At 38.6% G+C, this 18,157-nt stretch overlaps 1 protein-coding gene across 6 annotated transcripts in view; it reads left to right on the top strand.

Moving 5' to 3' along the window:
* ADGRL2 (adhesion G protein-coupled receptor L2) overlaps positions 1 to 18,157 on the top strand; it is a 166,519-nt gene that overhangs the window by 114,654 nt on the left and 33,708 nt on the right. For all 6 annotated transcript variants that reach the window (XM_009287235.2, XM_019474161.1, XM_019474160.1 and 3 more), the window contains 5 exons: positions 4,625 to 5,425; positions 13,186 to 13,482; positions 14,026 to 14,129; positions 14,971 to 15,156; positions 16,206 to 16,244. In XM_009287235.2, coding sequence (XP_009285510.1) covers positions 4,625 to 5,425; positions 13,186 to 13,482; positions 14,026 to 14,129; positions 14,971 to 15,156; positions 16,206 to 16,244 — 1,427 coding nt within the window. The remainder of the gene's footprint in view (positions 1 to 4,624; positions 5,426 to 13,185; positions 13,483 to 14,025; positions 14,130 to 14,970; positions 15,157 to 16,205; positions 16,245 to 18,157) is intronic.

The following is an 18,157-nucleotide window of genomic DNA, read 5'->3' as shown; positions in this document are numbered from 1 at the left end:
GCAAAAACACTGTGGTGACAGTATATATCCAAAAAGGAAGGAAATGAGTTCTGGCATAAGCAAAGCTATGTCAAAACTGTCCATACGGTTTACTGCACAATTTTAAAATTTAGACGACTTAGTCTGAAATACTACTCTGTACTGCTTCACCACATTGAACCTTCACTGTTGTTAAAGGCCAAACACAGATCATCTGTTTTTTCTTCATTTCTGCTGTGTCATTGTGAAATGGTTGCTTGCTGATTTTTTTTCTGTACCATTTGTAGGATTGGAAGCCTACTGCATACAGTGATCCCTAGTACTATTCCTCCTGTGTGTAGTTACCGGTGGCTTGTTGTAACCGTTCTTCTCGTGCCACTTTTGAGGAGTGATGTCTTACCCCAATCTAACCAAAGTTTTGTTCCACAAAGATCACTTTTACTTTAGCGCTATTTTCATTCCCAAATTCTGAGAAAGAGGGCAGTGCATCTGATTCCAAACCATGAGGTCAGTCAAATGACAAGAGGTTATGTTTCCAGTTCCAGTAGGCTAGCTCATAGAGAAAAAGTGTAATGCAAATAATGTTCAAACATAATTTTTTATGCTGTTTTAGGAAGAGAAGTGTGGATATGTTCTACCGATTGGGTATTGCTATCTACAGGAATCTTTTCTTTTCCAGTTTTCAGAAGTATAGTGCCACAGCGCGGCCTACCCTGTACTCTAACGTGTAGTTATTCTACTTCTAAAATGTTTATTTTTGTTTACTGTCAATTGCATTGGCCTACCTTTGAATTAATGTAATTCTGTGTCTATCATAACTCAGGATTCTGGATACTTCTTGTCTTTCAAAGTCCGTAAGTTTTGGAGTTTGTCAGCTGCAGCATGTACAGCGATGACACTGTGCCCAATTCCAGAACTGTAAGAGGCATCACCTGTCATTGCCAGCAGTCATCAAAAAGGTTGCCAGTCACTAAAATCAATTTTGAAGTTTGATTTCAAACCACATTGTGCTTCAGTAGCCATTTTGATTGTTGACCATCTTTCTTCCCTGTCCCACAAAGCCCATCCTGGTATTTTTCCAAGTCTCTTTTTTTGATGCCTGATAAACTCCAGTTATCAAGTCTAATTTTTTTCTCCCTTACTGGTTCCAGTGCTCCATATCTAAACATACGGAATGACTGAAATCATTAGGTTTGCAAATAGCAGCTGTCCCAGCATAAGAGACTTGTTAGGAAGGTGGGATAGGCTTTTGTGTGTCTAGGAAGGGAGGTTTTTAATGATCACAGAACTTCTAACCAAGGTTCAGTTATGGTTCTTATTTTTTCTGAACTTCATCTTCAGTGACTGCAAGACTGCAAGATTTGCTGTGTCTCACTGTGGCACCTTGCAGTCCATGAGAGATTACAAATAGCAATCATACCAGGTGATGTGGTAAAAGTTGGGGGTTCTTACACACTGGAGTTGGTGTCACCCTTGTACAAAATGCAGTTTATGAGCTCCTTTATGTCTTGCTGGCCTCCAGAAATACATAGCTGCTTTGCTGATCATACATACTGATTGAGCTTTCTCTGGGTTCTGTATTCATCGCCCTCATAAGAAAGTACTTAATGAAAAGCTGCTTTTTTTGCATCTCAAAGTGTAGACCTGTTGTTGATGTTTTTCTAATCCTCTTTAGTAAAAAACAAAACAAAAAACAACTATTGAGATACTCAGTTGGATCTCCAACAAAACTAAAATTCTAGACAAATTTGATAGGCATTGCTTTGTCTGAAAATAAGAGTGTTATTGATTAAATTACAAAGAAAATGAGAGTACCATACTTGACATTTCTCTCAATTATGCTGCACAATGTATGTTGACACTTTGACTGAATAACAGAAGTCAGCCCTTTCATGAAGAAGAACATCAAAAGTACCATTTTGTACATCTGTGCATTTTTATTTTAAGCCTCTTTTGGACTCAGGAATTCAATAGAAAACGTTTTAAAGTGTTTTATTCTCTCTCTGTCTGTATTGATTGGACTTCGCAGCATTTGTTTATTTCAATAAGCCCATCTGTCTCTGAAAAATGTACAGCTGTACACCAATGCACGCAGAGCAGACATGCCAGTAATGATTTTAGTTATCCCTATCTTTTTCCCCCTCTCCTATTACTAATTCTAAGCAGGTACAATATCAATATTGCTCGTTGGCAAGGAATAAACTCATGCGTAAAAGTTCACAAACAGAATCGTCTGAAAGCCATCAACACTGATTGTGAAACCCAGGAATTCACCTCAGAATATATCTTCTGTTTACTCGGATAACTCAAGAATTACAAATTGCAGAAAAACAACTATTTTACCTAAAGATGTATAAATGAACAAAGGCTAGGAAAACTACTGCTCATTTTGACAATATTAATCCCCTCCCCGTCCCCCATAAAGTTTTGGAATTGTTCCCTGGAGAAACACTAGATTGGCTCAGCCAATACCATTCTCTCAAAATAATCATATGTAATTTTGTTAAATGAAACTGAAAATCCAAAACTTTATATGAAACATACAGATACATTCTTCAGGATAATACCGTAATACTGAGAATGCAATAGCTGTGCAAATAGTTTTGATACACTTCTTTGGTATCAGCAGCTACTGTTACACAGATTGGTACATCTGTCATTTTCCAGGTCATTTTATGAAACTAAGGGAGCATACTTCAAAGGCTACTGAGTATATGAAATAGATTTTATTGCAAATAATTATTGGAAAGCTATTTACTAGCCAGACTTCAGCTATACGTCTTCCTGTAATATGTTCCTTAAAACTTCCTTGGGGAAAAATTGCTATAGTAATGTAACTTTGTTAATCGGGTTCGGTTTCTGTTTTCCATGTATGGTGACGGGATGGATGTTTGTTTTAAACACTTAGTATGACTGTCCTTGCATACTAGCTTGCTGTTTCGGGCTTAATCGATGATGCTGGAGAATATCTGAATGAGCTAAATATTAATTTTTTTCTTCTCTTTTCCTCTTGCTTACTGTGCTTTTGCTTCTTTTTTCTAGATGTTTTTGCTTATTCCTTCTAGTCTGATTTTGCAGTTATAGACTGGCAAAGTGGCAAAAGTTCTCAAGATTAACATTCAGGAAAAAAAATAAAATAAAGCCTAAGGAGAGCTAAAGGATGCAAGCTGCTTTCTTTACAAGAAAGAAAAGCAGAGGGATGTCTGGGGCAAAGATGGGGGAAGGTTTAATAAGCACACATACAAACCTATATAATTAATATACTGCATTTTGGATTGATAATTATCTGACTAATATGTATATGTGCCTTCGCACATATATGACAAATTATTGTGTCACTTAAAAACCAACTTGATAGCATTATGCTATCAGAAGAAGAGTATGTATAGCATGCATTAGTAAAGTCATTCATTATTTATTCAGGTTCACTAAGTGAAACTACATGCCAACATATCTGTATTGCCTCCTTAATCTACTAAAATGATTGATCCATGTTCACTTGTGTAACCGTAGAATCTCTCTCCTGCTAGGTTTTCCTGTTGTCTGTTTCTCTTTATCCAATATAGTGCAGTTCTTATTCTCCCTATATTTAGCGTCTGTTACTAATTTAATCTTTAGATTAATAGTCAATTTATGTTAATCTTCTTTCTTTTTTCCTTGCACTTTTTTATTTTTCTTCCGATGCTTAAAATAGAAGTGGAGCAAAAAGGTAAATAACGTATACAGTCCAAACCCCAGCTCCTTGTTATGTGCCTTATGGATGTTAACCTCTTCCCTTCCCCTCCCCACAACACTCTTATATTATGATAATCAGCAGGATCTCATAAGTACACCTCATAAAGAAGTCGACTGTTTGCAATAAAGTGACTTGGCTGCTTGAAGTAGGTGGCGGGGTATAGTGTCTGAAATACTTGGGCTGGAGGGAAGACTCCCTTGCTTTTTTCTCTCCCTTTCTCTTTGTCTTTCTTTCCCTCTCTTTCTCTCACCCTTGGGTAAATTCTTGTTAATCAAGTGTCATCTTGCCTGGCTTCCAGAACCCTCTCCATAGCATGCCATGGTTACAGGGTTTCCTGGTCTGTTTCATTCATTGCTTTGGTTGTGTTTTGTTTTCTCTGCTCCTAATTGCTTTCTCTATATACCTGATGATTTGTTTTGTTCCTTTATTTTTAATCGAGGCACCTCCTTTTTCAGCCTCACCACTTCTTAAAGTTCTAAACAAGTCGATGTGATTTTTTTTTTTTGGACTGAAATGACCTAGCGCACTGCTGCACACCAGTTAAAAGCTCTGGAACGTTAATGCGTACTCACTAAAAGTCTAAGATGAAAATGCAAGAGTAGCTCTACATTTTCAGCTGTCTGTGTATGCCATTGAGCCTTGGTCTGTACTAGTGAAAACAGTTCCCATCCACTTTCCATACTGGTACAGCAAGAACATGGTAACTTTAAGAAAAGTGGATGATGAAGGGTGATAATTGCATTAATTATAACATAAGGTATAATCTAGTGCCAATTAAATTGATTTTTTTTCTTCCTGACACAGTCATTATGATTTACCTACCTTTTTTTTTTCTTTTTTTTTTCTTTTTATTATGAGACAGTCTTAATTTGACGTAATTCTTGTCTTACTTCTCTCTGTGACTGTTAGTTTTTGTTTGCCCGGGGACGTTGAAAGCAATTGTGGACTCACCGTATTTATATGAAGCTGAACAAAAAGCAGGTGCTTGGTGCAAAGATCCTCTCCAGGCTGCAGATAAAATATACTTCATGCCATGGACTCCGTATCGCACCGATACTTTGATAGAATATGCTTCTTTAGAGGACTTCCAAAACGGACGCCAGCAGACAACATATAAACTCCCAAATCGAGTGGATGGTACTGGATTTGTAGTGTATGATGGCGCTGTCTTTTTTAACAAGGAAAGAACTAGGAACATAGTAAAATTCGACTTGAGGACTAGAATTAAGAGTGGAGAGGCCATAATCAATTATGCTAATTACCATGACACCTCTCCATACCGATGGGGAGGAAAGACTGATATTGACTTGGCAGTTGATGAAAATGGCTTATGGGTAATTTATGCTACGGAGCAAAACAATGGGATGATAGTAATTAGCCAGCTGAACCCCTACACCCTGCGTTTCGAAGCCACCTGGGAAACGACGTACGACAAACGGGCAGCATCCAATGCTTTCATGATATGTGGTGTCCTGTACGTAGTGCGGTCGGTGTATCAGGACAACGAGAGCGAAACCGGCAAGAACGCCATCGATTACATCTACAACACCAGGTTAAGCAGAGGCGAGCATGTGGACGTTCCTTTCCCCAACCAGTACCAGTACATCGCTGCAGTGGATTACAACCCCAGAGACAACCAGCTGTACGTGTGGAATAACAACTTCATTCTGCGATACTCTTTGGAGTTTGGCCCACCTGATCCTGCCCAAGGTAAGAATTTGTTTTTTCTCATTTTTAATCTCCTTATACTTCCATTCAGATAGCTATGTTACGATATCTTCGATCTTAGACTTAGCTCTTGGCGGAAAGGCAAAGAGGGGTTGGTTGTCTGCGCTGTGCTGAGCAGTATAGCGTTACGTTGGTGCAAGGCAAATTTGCAGCACCTGTGAGGAGAGATAGAATTACTTTATTTGGTTTACAGGCTTGTACTTTTCTTCTTTTTTTTTTTTTATACAAGTGTTTAGCTTTTCTGTGTTTGAGAATGAGTTGGGGAATTGTTTATTTACTTTATACCATCAGTCAGTTTGACTTTCTATAGCTAAAGTAAGTTGAGTTCATTCACGCTGAGCCAGAAGCCTGTTCCTGTCCGTTCGGTGTTACCTGACTTCTGAATTGATTACAACATACACGCAGACCTTTTAACTTCTTGGCGCCAGCAGTTGAGAGTGATGTGTGCTGCACGGTCCCAGAGGAGATGTATGGGGTTAATGTGCAATACCAAGCATAAATATTTTTCCACAGTCCTATTTTCACAGTTTCTAATGCCGGGTTAGACGAGATTATCCAACCTCTTTTTAGCAGGTTTCTTGGTAAGTCCATTACAATTGCAATTCAGCTCACTTGAAGTTAGAACAACTACCTAAAAGGAAAGACACTAACTGCCAAAAGAGGAGAGAAAAACAGAGGTCTTTAGGCCTCAGAAATCCCTAAAAATTACATGAACAGGCATAGCCACATATTAACATCTGCAGGGGAGAGTAAATACCAAGAGAAATGCTCCATGGCAGAAGATGCATGCAGCAAGGAACAGAATGTTGATAAGCTGCTTTAGCAGTGAAGGTAACACTTCACTTCTCTCAACTAACTGGTATGCATGTTTAGCAGCCGTTTTTTCTACTACAAAAAAGTAGTAATAATGGCTTCTCCACGTGAAAAGTAGCTATCCTGCTTCAGTGAAGCTGATCCATGCACAGCAGTGCAAACCACGTAGTGTGCACACAACTGGATCAACATACATATAGCTTTTCCTAGGTACAAAAGTACATAAGACGCAGCAGAACAAGGCAGTTTAGAACCAATACATTAGTGATCTCCAGAGCCAAGTGAAGATCTGTCCAATCTGTCTCCTGCACACCTCCCTGGCATTACATGGCCAGGCTCAGGCGGGTTCCAAGTGTTTGGGGACTGAGCTCTGGCTGTGAGGGCAGCTATCCTGGGAAGCTTTGCTCTGTACGTCAAGCTAGTCCGTTCCTCAGGGAGGCTTTGAGGCTGCTCTTAGCAGAGACATACCCACCTATGTAATTAGAAAACATTTATAGCTTTCATTTTCATACATTCTCATGCATGTCACTTTTCATTCGGTTTAACTGAGATGAAGATGCATTTTAAATTCTCCAAAGCTTTAATAGTTAGAGGAGAAAATGGAGGTGCAGGCTCTAAGTAGCTTTCGCAGTTCAGGCAGCTCCCATGAATGTGGCAAAAGCTAATCTTTAAACCATTGTATTGAGGGGAAAGTGTTAAGGAAGAACAGAGAAAGAAGAAAAAGCTTTGTGGAATCCTTTCTTTGCTTTAATAAACCACCAAAGGTCTCCAGTAAGACATTTCATAACTTTTTTACTATGAGAGAGTCTCCAAGATCCTAAGTTATGGTACATGTGCTGGCCAAATCCCATCTAATATCAGAAGGAGATCTGGGCACCCACCAGCACCCCTTCATGTTCCTGGGTTCCTTGCTGGCACGCATGGCAGGGAGAGAAACGGTTTATTCCAACCAGACCTAGACGAGAAGGGGTCCAGGGCACACTGCAGGGTGCTTGCCTCTCGTCCAAGCTCTTTGTCCATTCACCCATGAAGACAGAGAAGGAATATTTTTTGAGTGATTTATGAGTTTGGGTTTTAAATGCATTATGACATCAGTAAATATATTTTGATTTTTGATTATGGCCTTTTTAAAATATAGAAACCATATGAAGACATTAGGTTTATGTGATGCATATATTCACAAATGGTGGTTTTCCTTATATAAAGCCAATACCCAATATTTTAATTTTGTACTGATCTTTACATAGCAGATCTAAGAATATGTTTCAGTTCATTTCCTCTTTTGCCTAAGCCAATTACCTGTAGTTAAAGACTACTAAATTAAAGGAAAAATTATCTAATATGATTGTCCTTGAGATGTACTGCTATAAAACCAAGAAGAGATTCTGTACAGTTGCTAACTCTATATTTTATTTCTATTATCTTCTCAGTTCCTCTTTGTTTCAGGATAAAGTCTGTATAAATTGAAGATCAATTCTTCTGTTCTTACACAGTTAAAGGATCTATATGTGTAATACACATTTGGATTTTTTTATCTCATGGAATTAGATTTTCAGCACATTTGATGAAGGGCATTTTTGTGTTTCTTTTGTTCTGGTTTGGTTTGGGTTTTTTGTGGTTGACTCAGATTTCTTAATCATCTACTCAAAGACACAGGTGTTAGGATAACATTCATTAAGTCACCTAACACAAGAACCTTCTTTTAGTGTCTTCTGCAATGGTACTTTAATATCAAGTATTTAATGGTGTCACAAGGTCAGTGCCTCAAAATTGGAAGTCATGGCCTTTTCTGTTCAAATGGTTAACTTGGGGCCATTGTGGGAAATTCAGCAATCTGTGTTCCCTCTGTTGCCGTGGGAGCAATAATGATATATAGACACCCGCTGATGCTTTTTTTTTGCCCATCTATCTGTCTTGGCTATCAGTTCTTGTCTACACCATAACTTCCAACTACCGAGTGCTGCAAAAACAACAGTCTTTCTTCCTACATGAAAGATGAATTTGTCACATTTGAGTCACACTTTTGAGCTCAAGGGTCTACATTTGCTCCCAGGGCCAAAATCTTGGACTCGTCCATGACCCCAAACCTGCCTTTTTTCTCTCTGTTGTTTGTTTCATTTTTAAATCTGCCTCTGAAACGTCTGAAATACCAGTATAATTAACCTAATGTTGACCTTGCCCTTGCTGCAAACCTACGCCATTTTCTCCTCTTGCAACTGTCCATGTTATGTGCTCCCCATATCCTTATTTTCTTAATCTTCAGGAGAACTCTTCAGATTTCTAAAACTGTGGATGCTGCAGCCAGACTACTGTTCTACCCTGACAATGGGGTCTGCTGCCCTTAGAACTCACCCCTTAGCCTCATTCTTGATGTGTTGTTTTTTCTTCTCTCTTCTCATGGGAATTATAGTATATAGATGTAGAAACGGTTTTCAGAGCTACAGCTAACACGTACCACTCAGATGTTGCAGAAGAGCACATTTTCTAAGGTTAAGTGTAAAAATTACATTTAAAAATCAAAACCTTAATTTGGAAATAAAATATATCAGGCCCTGCAAAAAGCCACTATGAAAAATACAAAACAAACCAAGGTTTTTATACCCTTGGTAAATTTAGTGGATATGTCCTGTTACATTCTTTCTAAAGAAGGTATCCAAGGGACCAAATGAATCCTCGCTGAAATAGGAATTTTTAAAGGAATTTTAAGTTAAAAGATCAGGAAGAATGAAGGGAATTTTCCCCCTAAAAAGTGAATATGAGCATTACATTGTAAGGTTTCCTTGGTAACAAAAAGAAGATAAATGCTTTTGTTCTGTGTTAGTGCGTTAGGGAGAGATTTCATCTACACTCATCCCAGTTTGCGCTAACTGTGCAAACTGTTCAAACTGAAGTTGTCTCCCCTTTTGTACCATGATACCCATCATTAAGTTTTATTGGATCACTGCAGGAAATACGGCTTGTTGTGAGTGTGGACAGAACAGAAACTGGGAGAGTACTGTCACCAAGGACTTGAAATAATAGGAAACTAGTGCAACTAAATCTTTGTAAGACCAAGAATCTACGACAAAGTCATGCAGCAAATTGTTGTTAGGTCTTTACTATTAGATCGAATCTGATACACTACAGATTGATTAAACAGTGGTTGTACAAGTAAAGACAACATAATGGGGACCAAATAGCACGGTTCTTGATCATAGATATTTTGCTAATTTTGTGGCGTATTTGTTACCATTTTCAGGGTATAAATTTATAAATGGCTATGTAAACATTTCGCTTTCAACTAAACGGGATTTGGCAGGGTCAATAGAGTACTGGCTAGCATAATAGCTGGAACCTATAGGTAATTAGGTGAGTCTTAGTGACTTCCCTGCTATTCACTGAAGCATGAAAACAGGCACACAGCGGTAATAAGCGGTAGGCAGGGAAGTCTGGATTTGCACAGGTTTCTGATCTCCGTTGCTTGACACGGGAGCTCAGTGTATGACACCTTTTGAAAATGAAGGCAGGCACATAGATTTTCATGTGTCCGAATACATTGAAATACCTGAGCTATAAGTGCATACGTTTAACTGAAAAATCCATGCAGCTGATTTCTAAAATTACCTAGATGCCAGAGATGAAAATGGAACCATTAGTATTTTCAGAAGTGGCGCATCATCTGGGCATTTCAACACAAGTTTAAATCTAAGGTCAGAGTTGTATTTTGGGTGGGGATTTTTTTGTTTTGGCTTGGTCTGTTTTTTTTAAAACTTATTCTATGCCTGCTTAGAATAGAAACCTGTTGGTAAAGAATACTAGATAGCTTGTGTGCCTTCTCTAAATCTACTCTTCACTGTCAGTTGGGGAAACAAAGTTACTATTCCCCTGCTGTCCTAGGCAATTGCGTTATGTTTTTTATAGACATCACACTGTTAAACAGGTGTTAAGTTTTACTCCAGTGGTGTCTTCATTTTTAGAAACAGATAGTATGCGTAACTGTTTAAATCAGCTGTTCGGAACTGCATGAAACAAATGTAAATTAATTACCCTCAACTTGAGTCTTTGGATTTACTTCCTATAGCTCTTTTTTTTTTTTTTTAATTTTACAAAGACCCTCTTCAGCTGATAATGAGACACACCTATTCCTAAAAAAAAGGAAGAAGGCAGAAGAGGTTTTTGTTTTCTCCTCGGCATGTCAAGCCTACTCAAAAAGTCCAAAATAGAATCTCACAGTGTAAAAACGGCTTTTTTGGCATTGGACAAAAATTACATATCTTCAGCCTTGTAGCAGCTCACCCCTGCTGCTTGGAACAATAGGTTAATAACCTCGACATGGAGTTTGTTCTTCTTCTTAGCTGCGGCATATTAATCATCACTGCCATTATCTTATATTGGTAAAGCGCTCCGCAAGACAGTGCATGCGAGCCGGCGGATGCCATCACCCTCAGCTTCCAGAACGAGACACGTCAGGTGGTGGCAGCTATCATGTGTCTTCTTGCAGCTCAGGAGAATGGCCTTGCAGATTAAGTTCCCCAACAGGTCATTAAAAACAAAATGATCTGCCTTCTAAAAGCTAGATGTATTCCTTAAAGTGATGTGTTCGGTCGTTTCTTATTTTTTCAACCACCTTCTTTCCCAGCCTTCCAGCACTGTCTGAAGTTTCCTGGTACATTCTTAAATATGCTGACTTCTCCTTTTTTTTTAAATTTAATTCAAGAGAAAATCTCTTAGAAATTATCTGTATTTTCCTCAGTTTTGTGAGAGCTGGTTTGAAGTCTTTCTCCTAAATTCTGAGATTATATTTCTAAAGTATGCACTACGACTAAGCTATGCAGGTCATTTTTGAATCATAGGTGATATGCTTTGAAATGTATTTTAATGGATAGCAATAAAATTGTTCTACCTAAAGTTGTGTAATGACAGCAGGATATTTTAGCTCAGGGTGCAGCTACTACTGAACTTCAGAGAGTTGTTATGAATTCCTACAGTGATATGTTGCTCCTGAGACAAAGCTATCCTAAACATTATAGGTTTTGAGTAGTAATTGCAATAATGCTAATACACATTTCAGTGATTAAATATGTACTAATTAGCACAATGTGTTAGGGGATGGATGGTAATAATTGGTTGTCCCCTGCATCATTCTCCATCCCCACCAGTTCCCCGTTCCCCAGGACCTGATTCAGCAGGCGTTGCCTGACATTTCTGCAAGTGATTGCAAATGCTTTTGACAAATGTTAATTGGGAAAGCACTAGAAGGCTGGATGCATTGTAATCAAAAGAAAATTACAGCAGTTTCACAAGATGTCAGGCAAGTGCTTGCAGAACAGATCCGGGGATTTCAATGGGTTTCATAGTAGCTGGCTGCGCCATGAGTTCAGCACAATTACACAGACTGTATTCAAGCAGCCAAGAATGAGACTGAAGAGAAGACAGCCTCTGAAGAAGTTTCTCATTTGTGAGCAAGAGAGGGATGAAAAGCACATCTTTGCATTTAGTCTTTAAAAATAGATCGTGATGTTCAAAAACTCCACTCTAAATGCATATGAAAATAAAAAGATAAATTCGTATTTGAGACTCCTAATATATTATAACTGAAATAAAATTGAAAAAGGATTTTGAAATAGTTGTTACCTGCCAAACTACTGAAAGTTAATCTTATTCAAAACACTAACTTAAAAAACATCTGCTGAAAGAAAGCGAGGCAGCTCTTCTTTTGTTTTTTGTTTATGATTTAATTTAGAGAAGATGCATTGTCCAGTAAGTCAAGAGTTCAAGGGCTTAGCAGAAGAAGAAAAAAAGAAAGAAAAAAGCCACTTTGTCCACTGAAGTTAATCCTAAAATTAGCTTCACTTATTTCTGTATCAGTTAGGATTTAAAAAATACTTGAGATGAGCTTATTTATTCTAAGCACAAGGATCTGTGCTTTTATGTGTCTATAAAGCACTGTGAACACTAATGAAGATTTGGAAATAATTAATGATAACTGTTTCAGTTACGTTGCTCACTTGCATTGTTTCAACCGTTGCTCAATATATATTTGAAGGTGATGAACAGGAATTCCAGACTGTTATCTCCACTAGCGTTAACTAGTATTCTCTCTCCGAAGCCTCAAAACCATGGCATCGCTCGGGCTGTACCTCAGCAGCCCCAGCGATGCGCTCCCGACATGGGTCAGTGGAGTGAGCAGCTGCGAGTCCCAGGCAGAAGTGATTTGGCCTAAGCCGATCCTAGTGTTTCATAAAAGATTAAACTAGGTTCTTGCCACTGGCTTGAAGGAGTTGCGTCTTCATACCTGCTTTATCAAAAAAGGATGTTAAGGCCCGAAATGTTCAAACACGAGAACACCACGTACGTGCTAGGCGTTGCTTCTGTTTGGAGCTAATCGGGCATGCTGCAGCTCTCTCAAGCAGAATGACTGCCGGGTAGGAAGATGTTATCGTAATTATTTTCCTGGAAGGTGTATAGTGGGTGACTTGAAGTTTTGAGATCTGTTTTCCTTTAAATGGTCTCGTTAGTTACAGCCCACTGCCTTTGTTGTTAAAGCTGGACTGCATTGTTTATGGCACGCTGATTCAAATTATTCTATTGAGTTATTCCTTCTGCAAAAGTGATTAAGTAATCTTTAATTGCTTTGAGCATGTTTGTTATGTACTGATAGCTCACTAGTCCTGCCATTCAGCCTTTAGAAATGTAACTGTCAGTTTTTATTACGGAAGAGATTATTTGGAGAATGTGCTGAAACATCATACTGGTATGAGCTGGGAGTAAAAAAAAAAACCAGTCAAAATTGTATATTAAGCACACAGAATAGCAATAAGAGTAATATTAAGATAAAGGAGAAGAAACACCAGAGAATCATTTAAAACTACAAAAATAACACTTAAAGAACTTTTTTTTATAATTCTGAAGTCATTTACTTTATTATTACTCTATTTTTCTCTGTGCAGTGCCTACCACAGCAGTGACAATAACTTCTTCAGCAGAGCTATACAAAACCACAGTGTCAACCACTAGCACTACATCACAGAAAGGTCCCATAAGCACAACATTAGCTGGAGGAACAAAGGAAGGAAGCAGAGGTCCCAAGCCACCGCCACCCGTTTCCACAACCAAAATTCCTCCTGTGACAAGTTTTTTCCCTTTGCCAGAGAGATTCTGTGAACCGACTGAGGCCAGGGGGATTAGCTGGCCTCAGACACAAAGAGGAATGATGGTTGAACGCCCTTGCCCCAAAGGAACACGAGGTATTACCTTTAAAAATATATCTTGATTTCAAGCAGACATTTCAAAAGCAGTGTGCCGCTCTCTCATGGTGAATTTTTTTTTATCTCAAGCTGTCTGTCACATGATTTTTTGTTACTTGGAGAATGCAGTATCTACAGGCAATGGTCAAGTTTTAATCTGCAAACGGCATTTGAGCGTAGCCACAGAATTACCTTGCGCATGCGCTTTTGAGAATCTAGGTCAAATTTTAGGGCTTTGCTTGAGGACTGTTGTAAAATATGCTTACAGCTGCCTTTCTCATTATGAGCTCCCCTCTGGATGAGCTCCAGGAAAAATCAAGGGCTTTTTGTTTGTTTGCAGAAAACGTCTGGTACTTTTCACTGACTTTTTTATTGCTGTTTGTAATCTACATTATTTCCTTACGTTTTTGTCAATTATTGTCAACTACTGCCATTAGCGGCATTCAGAGTTTAACATTGCTTAGGCGCACAGTGTAGCCGATTTCCTGAATGCATGCAGAAGAACGGTTTCCATTTCACTGTCGTTTTCCACATCTGTTGTAGGAACTGCCTCGTATCTCTGCGTGGTCTTAACGGGAACGTGGAACCCCAAAGGCCCCGATCTCAGCAACTGCACCTCACACTGGGTAAATCAGCTGGCTCAAAAGGTTGGTTGGAACCTTTTAATCTGGTGTACGCTGATGATTAAGGATTTTAACTCTGAGCATTAATAATTCAGTTTGTTAAAGCCGTCTTTATTACTCTGCGTTCATTTAAAGTAGAAGGAGTTACGTGTACTTTGCGTGCAAAGCATTGGCCAACAGTTAGGTTCATATGTGTGTTTTGGTACGCTCTCCCTCTAAGTTCTTGTACTGAATCTGTGATTATGTGTTTTCATCTCTATTTAAAGCAAAGTAGCTTTGCTGGTGTTCAAAAAACAAAAGCTATATTTGCTTAATAAGTCAAATATTACAAATCACGCAGCAAAAAGTGTGGTATACCGCAAGGTTTTTTGGTTCAGGAAAAATTATACTGTAATAAATAGATTTTTGTCTGAGTGCATTAATAACAGTATGATTAGAGCACAGAGCCACTTTCTGTGTTTTCCCTCCCTACTGAGATTTACTAAGTTTATGAAAACTGGATAATTTGTTGTCAGTACCAGGCTACTTGACTTTCAAATGCCTCAAGCACTAGTATGAACAAATAGATTTCTTACTGTCTGATAATGGCGGTAAAATAAAAGTAAGGATGAACAGAAGATCTAGCCCAAAAGTCCCAGTCTGATTTCTGGTTTTGATGGCTGTTAAGAACTGCTTTTGTGTGTCACGGATCTAAGAACCTTTAATCTTCTGAGATAAAGAGAACGTCATTGGTCTCAATTAGTTGCAGGTTTCAATGTATGTGCAAATGGTTATTTCACCACAACAAAGGTACATGGAGAATTGGAATTAGGAGCCGCAAGCAGAACAAGGGACCCTGCTGAGATAATATAAATTGTCATTTCAGATTAGAAGTGGAGAAAATGCTGCTAGTCTGGCCAATGAACTGGCTAAACACACCAAAGGACCGGTCTTCGCTGGCGATGTTAGTTCATCAGTGAGGCTGATGGAGCAGCTCGTGGACATTTTGGATGCTCAGCTGCAGGAACTGCGGCCCAGTGAAAAAGACTCTGCTGGAAGGAGTTATAACAAGGTACACACCTCCCGTCATCTCCTCCTGCTGGGATAACCATTGTCCTTGGTTTTTTTTATTTTTTTCCTTTCAGAAATATTAATCTATACTTTGTTCCTGCGTACTTATAGTTCTGGAATAAACATGTAAGAGAAAACAGCAGTAAATATACAGCGGAAAGTTGCAATTACCTTCTTTAGGGAATAAGATATAATTCACAATAGCTGACTGGTCCTAAAATACATAGCTGTGTTCCTTATTAAAATCTGGAATGCGTTATAACTAGTGTGAGGGAAATGGGCATTAGCTCTCAGAAATTCTGTAACAAATCAGCATGTTTATCCAGTGATCCTTTTAACCCTGAACATGTAATAAAATCAGCAGGATTCTGCATAGGTGCAGGGTTTTATTTTAATCTGACTTCCTGCAGAATAATAGCACTTTCTTTGCTTTTTAAAGACGCCAACATCACTTATAATTGATCTTTATAAAAATGTCGTAATACGCATATCTAAAATACAAGTAAGTGTTTTCTCTGGAATGATGTTCAGAGAAACATTTCAGAGAAAACGTATGTCTTTGTGGTTTAAATACAAATCACAAGTGTTATTACCATTACTCTTTTCCTCAGAGGAAATGCTGTATTTCTCGGCCTTTTCTTTGCGTCAACTTAGTCAACAAGCTACAAACGAAACATTTTTTCAGCGTCCTTTAGAGAGAGAGCTCCACGCACTCCTCTGTTATTTTGGCAATAGTTTTATTTACAATCCCTAGCTGCCCTTAAAAGAGTTTTCCCAGAGACAGATCAAGTGCCCACACAGGGATTTTCTCCTTTGACCTTTTCACACAAATCCCACCATTTGGGCAAAGATATCTGGGCACCTGTATAAAGGTTGGGGAAAAACGTTTCCTGTGTGATGTTTTTTTACAGTCATCGCTGGACAAAAACTAGATTAATGTCCAGGCTATAGTTCAAATTCGGGATTTGGAACACCAGACTAATTTTTTTATATTTCTGAAGCTTTCCAGAATGTGTCTAACTTCTGATTTTCTTTTTTCTTACTAAAAAGCTCCAAAAACGAGAGAAGACATGCAGGGCTTACCTTAAGGTATCTCTCCTGTGCTGTCACCCTGCTTTCTCCCTGCTTCAGCAACCTGCCACGCTTTATCATCTTGCTGCATGATCCTATGTATTTCAGTCTTTGATAAATGTGTATTGTGCCCCATATCAACTGTACAAATGTTGGCTTTGCACAGGTATAACACTCAGAAAAAAAAAATAAAGAACAAAGTTTATACCTCTTTTACCTCAACTTGTTCAAAACTAAAAGAGCAGAAATGGTTATTATCTGAATTGGAAGTAACATCTCTCTCATAATACAACTTTGGGTAGAGTAAAAAGCTGGCAACTTAACAGAAATTACTTCAGCTTGGTAGTATTTTATATCAAAGACTGTTTAGAGTTAATTTGCTTGCATGAAAAATGTACATTATATAGCCTGCTTTGTTCTTTGTGTATTCTTATACCTAGTAAAATCACTCTTACAGTTTTAAGAGTTGTTACAAAGGCCAGATTCAGTGACTTCAGGATAAGATGTAAAGACGAACATTTCTCTAACTTTGCTAGTAAAATGTGTGCCATGTGTCCCATTAACCAGGCTATTTGGAAGGCAGGTAACACATTGCTACCCGATTTTCAGTTTCTTTCATCTGCTGTAGAACGGTTGTCCATAGTGGCCAGCTCCTGCTCTGCGATACAATGCCAGTAATGCCACCTCGCGCCTGTGAAGAAGAGAAAAAAGTCCTAGAACAGATCGTGTCTGGCTCTGAAAAATTTTATTGCACATTTTTTCAAAGTTTCTTTTAAAATACTGGTTTTTACTTGTACCCTCTGAGATAAAATGTAAGAATGATTTTTGAAAAGAACCTTGAAATGCTTTGCAACATAATAAAATAATTCAGACTCTTATTGAAGAGACATTTCTCTGTACAGGGCGCTTCTGTCTTTTATCCTGCAGCCCAGGAAGTGGATGGGAGATGTCCAGTTACGCAAAAAATTGACAAAAAGAGACAAAGATCTGGAGAGAAATTCACTTCTCAAATAATAATAATTGTAATAGTATTTTATTAGAAAATATTTTTTAATAGTAAAGGGAAATCCAGCAGATACGGTTTGAGTAGACTGAGTTTTCATACTTCATTTTCAATAGCAAACATGAACGTGAGAAGAGCAGTAATGGGGTTGCTCCGACAGCTGCATCGCAGGGGCCGCATGGTCTTCCCACCAGCCGCTCACCTCTGTCTGAGAGGAGAGAACGCCTCAGAAATATTACTGGGCAGGTGATCATTTTCCACAGGAAAAGTGCAGGGTTAGATTAGCCTGTAATAAATAAAAACCATTTCATATTAATGAATGCATACTGTCAGTGCTATATGGAGATATACAAGAAACCGTAGCACAACCTTAATTTCCGACCGGTGTCATTTTCTGTAGGTCTCAAATGGGCTTCTCTGCTTAGATAAGACTAATAAACCTCTTGAAATTACAAATCAAAAGCTGACTTACACTATGCAAATTAAGCAAGTTCCCACTTTGTGACAGAGGATTCATGTGTACCTCAGATTAGAGGCTCCAATCTGTATTTCTTGGTGACTAATGAATCTGGCCTCTGCAGACCAATTTCTGTTCCACTCTATTTAATGGCTGTAGCAGTATCAGTGCGAGCATTTTGACTATTCTCTCTCCCATTAGAGAAAGAAAAAAGGCTTTAATGCCACTTCGAAGTATCTTCCACCTGCCAGGAAGGTTGTGGCGGCTCACAATGCAGACAGAAAGAGGATATTAAAATGGATTAGGCTAATTAATATTGCTCTGACAATAGCCTTGACCAACTTTTCCTGTTGCTGTAGCAGTATCAGTGCGAGCATTTTGACTATTCTCTCTCCCATTAGAGAAAGAAAAAAGGCTTTAATGCCACTTCGAAGTATCTTCCACCTGCCAGGAAGGTTGTGGCGGCTCACA

The sequence above is a fragment of the Aptenodytes forsteri genome, unplaced genomic scaffold, assembly GCF_000699145.1.
Source record: "Aptenodytes forsteri isolate BGI_AS27 unplaced genomic scaffold, ASM69914v1 Scaffold119, whole genome shotgun sequence".
NCBI classification, from domain to species: domain Eukaryota; kingdom Metazoa; phylum Chordata; class Aves; order Sphenisciformes; family Spheniscidae; genus Aptenodytes; species Aptenodytes forsteri.
This window is presented reverse-complemented; position numbering and strand designations above follow the sequence as displayed.